The 7412-nt window shown below is 37.0% G+C and overlaps 1 protein-coding gene across 1 annotated transcript; it reads left to right on the top strand.

Annotated features, from left to right (window-relative positions):
- The first annotated feature begins 409 nt into the window (after window positions 1-409).
- On the top strand, window positions 410-6545 carry DEX1 (defective in exine formation protein (DEX1)). Its single transcript, XM_048105155.2, has 13 exons — window positions 410-706; window positions 919-1029; window positions 1313-1395; window positions 1566-1683; window positions 1770-1927; window positions 2967-3628; window positions 3718-3788; window positions 4233-4489; window positions 4845-5026; window positions 5106-5389; window positions 5482-5599; window positions 5679-5861; window positions 5954-6545. Exons 1-13 carry the CDS (start codon window positions 555-557, stop codon window positions 6269-6271), a joined length of 2697 nt encoding a protein of 898 aa, XP_047961112.1. The 5' UTR covers window positions 410-554; the 3' UTR covers window positions 6272-6545.
- Window positions 6546-7412: the final 867 nt, after the last annotated feature.

Genomic DNA, 7412 nt, shown 5'->3' with positions numbered 1-7412 from the left:
TTTCCCCTCCTCTCTTATCTTCACCGAGTAACTTAGTTCGTATTGTTAGGATTCCGGTCGCCATTCCGATCATCGGGGACCCCAATTCTGTACCACAATTCTTTTTGTAAATTTTAATAAACTAGGGTATAAATATTAGTATTACTTCCTCTGTCTCATAAAAATATGGATAGTTGGCATGACAGGAGAATTATTGCATAATTGGTATAAAACAAGAAAGAGATAAAAAAAATAAGTAATTATAGTATTCTTAGTGAAAAATGAGGTAAATCTCATTAGAGAAGAAAGAAATTACCTAAAATTGTTAGTGAAAAATGAGGTAAAGGAGAAAAAATTACTTAAAATAGAAGGATATATTTTTACGGGAAAGATAAATTACATGCACCACAATTGAATTGATTAGTTTTCTACTGTATGAGCTAAAATTCTACTGCAAACTGTTTTATTTCTCTCACTAGGGCTTTGACTACTTACAATTCTTGGTCATTTGCCCTAAATTTTCATTTTATTTTGTTTCGAACAATTCAAATCGTGGATTTTCTTTCGCCTAATTCATGGAATCTTGGAGTTTTACGTTTCGTAGTTTTCTTGTTTTTGCGGTGTTGTGTTTGAGTTTCGATCATGGCACATCTCAATCGGAGGAGGCAAAGACGAACAAATTTAGGGAGCGTGAGGCCACTGATGATGCCCTTGGTTACCCCAATTTGTAAGTTTATTAATGTTATCTAGTGCTTTCAATCTTAATCGGTTCATATTGGTTGTGGCGGAATCAGATTATTGGTTATGATAATAAATCAGTTCGAAGTGAATGCCTGTTTTTCTTCTTTGATTTATGATTTATTTAAAGATTAATTCACGCATTTCATTTCGCAACATTATTGAAGAGTTAAGTGATGCCTAAAATTTCTCTGTCGACAGTGACGAGGACGAGTTGTTGAACACACAATGCCCTCAGCATCTGGAACTTAGGTGGCAGGCTGAAGTGAGTTCTAGCATATATGCAACTCCCTTGGTGGCAGATATTAACAGGTGATGGAAGGAATACAAGTAATTCGTCCCTCGTTGATTGAATGGTTAATTGCACATTGCATGTTTGTTCACTTCCCCCCTATGGAACATTGATGCCATGTAAAACCACCTATGTTTGATTTAAATGTTTAGATGGTAAAAGAGATGATCTTTTTAACAGGTTATGGGCTTGCTGTATGTATATTGATTTTATATTATGAGCTTTCTTAACTGCTCATAATGTTAGTTTGTTTATTTATTATTTGCCTTCACATCTGATTGATAAGTTCTATTCATACACCAGTGATGGAAAGCTAGAAGTCGTAGTTCCTTCCTTTGTGCATTACTTGGAAGTCCTAGAAGGATCTGATGGAGATAAATTACCAGGTAGCACCACCACGAACAATTAATAAAATTTATTGTTTTTTACAAAGTGACCTTAAGATATATTCTAGATTGATTTCTCTGCTTCTATACATCTAGAAGGAAAGTTGCATAAAGAATCAAATAATTGTATGAATAATTTTGGTTTATTCTGTAATTGAGCACTTTATCAGGATGGCCAGCTTTTCATCAGTCTACGGTCCACTCTAGTCCTCTTCTTTACGATATTGATAAGGACGGTGTCAGAGAAATTGCTTTAGCCACGTATAACGGTGAAGTGCTCTTTTTTAGGTAACTACCGTTTATGCTAAATGCTTCCCTTTGTTATGGATAATAGTTATCCTGTCTTAGCTTATTAATCTTGTTTCATAAAATAGGGTTTCAGGATACATGATGTCAGATAAACTGGAGATTCCAAGGTTGAAAGTTAAAAAGGATTGGCATATTGGTTTGCTTCCAGATCCTGTTGATCGCTCTCATCCTGATGTTGATGATGACCAATTGGTCCAGGAGGCTCTTATGGAGTCATTACACCGTAAGTTTGTTACCTTGTCATTTAAGCATCATTAGTGTTGTCCAAAGCGTGCTGCGCACATACGTCAACCCGAATCGCCCCAAGGTAGCTGGGGCGAGCTATATTCCACTGGCTGTGGCACAAGGAAAGTTTAGGGGAAAATTCTATGTTGTTTTCTTACACATGTAATCAATTTATCTTTGGATATTCTCAAGAGAAACTAGTTAATAGGGCCCTTTTAACTAAAGATAACCAACAATACCCACTGGAATATAACTAACTATTTCCACACCGCTTCCACATTCACACACTCCTACTTCCCTGTCATGTCGACAACGTGTATCGCTGTCAGAAAGGATTAGGAGTCTTTAGTTAATTACTCCCTCCGTCCCTTGTTAATTGATGCACGGAGTTTAAGAATAGTGTGTTAAAGTAAGAGAGAATTAAGTAAAAGAGAGAGTTACTTTTTGCCAAAAATAGAAATGACTCAATTATCTTGGAACTTCTCAAAATAGAAAAATGACTCTGTTAACATGGAACGGAACAGGGGGTGAATAGTTTTATTCGAAATAGAGTCTATAGTAGTCTTATAAATAGCTTTGTGTTTCTTAGTTTTAAGTGTGCAGCGATTGTTGTAGCCCTTTTTGGAGGCATGTAATCCTTTCTGGAGGTGTGGCCTTTACGGAGAAGTTTTATTGTTTGTAATTTATTTTAAGTCAAGTTTCGATCCAGTTAGTTGTGATTTTTTTCTCCGCTCCTTGTTCTTTTCATGCATTTTCTGTTCGTTTTCTGTTCGTTTCCAGCCAACAGCTGCGTTATCTCATCACATACAGTGTACTTTGTAAAATTGTCCACTATACAGGTTTTGACTTGATACACTTTTATTCTGTTCTCTCTCAATACCATCTGGCAGTTTTCCATTTGAGTTTGACTTTAAAACTCTGTTTAGTATGCAAACCATGTAGCATAGTGTACCCCTCAGCCCTTAGGTGGGATATATGTTGCTCTTTTTGGAGTGTATATTTACGTAAATTTATCTCTAATTCGAAATATTTCTCAGAGCCCAATGCAAGTACACTTGCAGCAAATACTATACACTCCACAACAAGTCACAATGACTCATCAAATCCTGTCCCAGAAGAAGTTCATCATGACACATCAAACCCTGCCCCAGAAGAAGTTAATCATGACACATCAAACCGCACAATCTCTTCTGATAATCAAAACAGTCAGCTGAATGGGACCACACTTGCTGCAAATATCTCCCACTCCACCGCGAGTGACCATGACTCATCTAATTCTGTCCTGGAAGAAGTTCATCACAACAAATCAAACAGCACAACCTCATCTGAAGACAAAAAGAATGACAGTCCAGTGGGAGCAGATATCAAGATACCACCACAAACAAATGATACATCATCCTCTGCTTCTGGGTCTGAAGAAACTGGAAAGGCTGCAAGAAGGAGGCTTCTTGAAGTTAAAGATACAAAAGACAATGAGGATAATCATGCTGCAACTGTAGAAAATGAGGGAGGTCTGGAAGCAGAAGCTGATTCTTCATTTGACTTGTTCAGGGAGACTGATGAGTTGGGGGATGAGTATAACTATGACTATGATGATTATGTTGATGAAACCTTGTGGGGAGACGAGGAATGGACTGAATCTGAACATGAGAAATTGGAAGATTTTGTTCACATAGATGCGCATGTCTTGTGCACTCCAGTAAGTATATCAATGCTTAAAGCTTTATTCTTGTCAGCTTCTTTGTTAATTTGAATAAATGTATAATTTTTTGTTCTGATCAAATTCAGGTTATAGCAGACATAGATCACGATGGTGTCTTTGAGATGATTGTTGCTGTTTCTTACTTCTTTGACCATGAGTAAGTTTCCCTCTACCTGTAAAGTATCTCTCCATTTATAGCCTCCTCATGCTTTATTCAGGTGACATTCTCAACAGATCAGTATTATTTGAGCCTCTGTAGTGTACTTTTAGCTAAATCTCTGTTGTACCTGAGCATCATAAAATGGTCATCTCATTTGTAATTTTGTAACTCAGAAAGTTTCCTCACAATTTCTTTTGCTCTTCTTTTCTGTTACTGTTATTTGTGTTACTGTTACTGTTGCTCAGTATTAGAGGTTTCCTTTGAAGCAATTCGTATTGATGAATGATCTGAGATTTGAAGCCATCCTTTATTTTGATATACTCCACTTGGGAAGTGTGATTAAGTTCTTACTTCTTTAGCCATATCTTGTGTTTTTATTAATTGCTACTAGCATAACTGCTTGCACGGGTACTTTCAACTGATGTATATGAAGTTTGATAGGTATTATGACAATCCAGAACATTTGAAGGAGCTTGGTGGTATTGATATCGGAAAGTATGTTGCTGGTGGCATTGTAGTTTTCAACCTTGATACAAAGCAAGTTAAATGGAGTGCACAATTGGATATGAGTACTGAAACTGGAAAGTTCCGAGCCTACATTTATTCGTCTCCTACAGTTGTTGATTTGGATGGTGATGGAAACTTGGACATTCTAGTTGGCACTTCTTTTGGCTTGTTCTATGTGTTGGACCACAAAGGTGTGTGTATATTAGTATCATTGAATTACTTTTACTTGCATGGAATTTATAAATTTTCACCAGAATCTATTGTTGCAGCAGTTTATTCAGATTTCTGATTTATTTGGTTCTTTTAAATGTCTAACTGTTAAATGTATTGCACAAGTGGAAAGAATGCTATATTAGACATGAAAAAGTTGTTCTTAGATCACCTTTCGTCATGGTCAGCTTTGTAAATTTTATCTTTGTTGGTCGGATGGTATCTAGTTATAGTCGAGATGCTATGGAGAATATTCCTACTGAAATTGTTTTTGATTGGTTCCCATCCTTCCATATATTATTGTTATTTTACTTACCTGCCAATTTACTGATTCAGGCAAAGTTAGAGAAAAGTTTCCCCTTGAGATGGCTGAAATTCAAGGAGCAGTTGTTGCAGCTGACATTAATGATGATGGGAAAATTGAATTAGTAACGGCTGATGCCCATGGAAATGTTGCTGCATGGACTCCACAAGGAAAAGAAATTTGGGTAACACATGTGAAGAGCCTTGTTCCACAGGTAATCTGTGATATCTTGACTCCTACATATGGTTGTCAACATATACATACACTCATGATCAATTACATGTTTCCTACAGGGGCCCACCATTGGAGATATAGATGGTGATGGTCACACCGACATTGTTGTGCCAACTCTATCTGGAAACATATATGTTCTAAGTGGCAAGGATGGATCAATTATACGACCATATCCTTATAGAACACATGGAAGAGTGATGAATCAAGTTCTTCTAGTTGACTTGAAAAAACGAGGGGAGAAGCAGAAGGGGCTTACGATTGTTACAACATCATTTGATGGGTATTTATACCTCATAGATGGCCCTACTTCATGTGCTGATGTTGTGGATATTGGAGAAACAGCGTAAGATAATTTGGAGTGCTATAATGACTGCTCATTCTTTGAGCTACTACTATTTTTCCATTCACCCAAAAAAAACTCTTGATCTGTTACAGATATAGCATGGTTTTGGCTGACAATATTGATGGTGGGGACGACCTTGATCTTATAGTTGCCACCATGAATGGAAATGTCTTCTGTTTTTCAACCCCTTCACCACACCATCCTCTCAAGGTAATAGCTGAACAATATCGCCTGTTTGTGATTGTTGGCAGATTTTATTCAATTTGTCTTTCAAATCTTGTAATTCCAGGCTTGGAGATCACCAAATCAAGGGAGAAATAATGCAGCACATCGTCACAATCGCCAAGGAATTTATATTACTCCATCATCACGTGCTTTCAGAGATGAAGAAGGAAAGCATTTCTGGGTTGAAGTCGAGATTGTCGATAGATACAGGTTTCCATCTGGCTCCCAAGCACCTTATAATGTCACGGTATGTTACTCCACCTCTCTATAAATCCTTATGTTTTTATCATTTTTGCAATATGTTTTATAATCTTCCCAAGCCTGTGTTTGTAATCATAGATAAGTTTGTTGGTTCCTGGTAATTACCAAGGAGAGAGAACGATTAAGCAAGACCAGATCTTCGATCGTCCTGGGACACATCGGATTAAACTTCCGACAGTAGGTGTAAGAACCGCTGGAGCTGTAATGGTGGAGATGGTTGACCGGAATGGGATCTATTTCTCAGATGATTTTTCACTTACATTCCATATGTACTACTACAAACTCTTGAAATGGCTTCTTGTCCTACCAATGCTTGGAATGTTTGGCATTCTTGTCATCCTCCGCCCCCAAGAAGCCATGCCGTTGCCATCATTTTCGCGGAACACTGACTTGTGAGATGGAGCTTTGCAAGTGAATATCTGACACAGACCCATCAGCTACAATGAAGGAAGTTGAAACACGGTTTTTGCATGAAACTATCAGAACAGACATAATCGATGAAAGTGGATGAACCGGTGAAATTATCATGGTATGTACATGGAGTTTAAATTATCATGTTCGGCAAAGGCAGTTGCTGCCTGATTGAATTGCATATAAAAGGCAATGCTGTGACTGAGGAAACTTTGTTAGGCAATGATAAAAATATATGAAAGTTTTGAATTGATTCTAATTTGATCTGTCATGTGGTCTTATTTTGTGAAACTGCATTATGCCCCTATTTACAAGAAGAGATGAAAAAACCACAAATTGAACATTTGATAAGGATCTATGTAGATTGTGATCCATTAATTTATACCCTTTGCGATGTTTGATCTTGCAATTAAACACAAAAGCAATAAAAAGGAGTGTTGATCGAGCCTTCCAAAACTAGACTCAATGATTTTACGGGAGACGAGTGATGAATAAATGTGAATTTGATATTCCCTTCGTCCCATAATAGGAGTTACTCTTATTGTGAGCATAAGTTTTAAGAAATATACTCCTTCCGTCCGCCATTAGGAGTCTCATTTATGGGTGGCACAGATTTTAAGAAATGTTAAAAAAAGTGAGCGGAAAAAAGTTAGTGGAATATGGCTCCCACTTGTATATATTAGTTTTAAATGAAATGTGAGTGAAATAAGTTAGTGGAAGGTGAGACCCTATTACCATTTATGGTAAAAGTGAACCGGTACTCCTATTCGCGGACAGGAGCAAAGAATAGTAGGTTGGAAAAATTAGTGGAATATGACACCAACTTTTTTATATTGGTTTTATAATAAAATGTGAGTGAAGTGAGTGAGTGGAATGTGATATCTACTTACCCCTTATGGTAAAAAATGAAGTGTGACCCTTATTGTGGGACATACTAAAATGACAAAGTGTGACTCCTATTGTGGGACGAAGGGAGTATTAGCTAAATCCATTGATGGAGAAAAAAAAACTCTAAGCAATCTTCAACATACTAGATTTAACAAATGACTCCACTATTCAAAGGAATTCACCTACTACTAGTGAATCCACTACTCAAAGGAATACCCTTAATGCATACCTATACTTG

The sequence above is a fragment of the Salvia hispanica genome, chromosome 6 (assembly GCF_029641045.1).
Source record: "Salvia hispanica isolate PSC_SH4W2 chromosome 6, Shi_PSC_v1, whole genome shotgun sequence".
In the NCBI taxonomy this organism is placed as follows: Eukaryota; Viridiplantae; Streptophyta; class Magnoliopsida; order Lamiales; family Lamiaceae; genus Salvia; species Salvia hispanica.
Note: the sequence above shows the minus strand (reverse complement) of the source record. Positions and strands in the feature narration are given on the sequence as shown.

Excerpts from the sequence above, each read along its gene's own strand:
- DEX1 (XM_048105155.2), top strand. The coding sequence starts at position 555 with ATGGAATCTTGGAGTTTTACGTTTCGTAGTTTTCTTGTTTTTGCGGTG. Across the intron at positions 1,030-1,312 it reads TTGGTGGCAGATATTAACAG|TGATGGAAAGCTAGAAGTCG; the intron begins GTGATGGAAGGA and ends TTCATACACCAG. Across the intron at positions 3,789-4,232 it reads TCTTACTTCTTTGACCATGA|GTATTATGACAATCCAGAAC; the intron begins GTAAGTTTCCCT and ends GAAGTTTGATAG.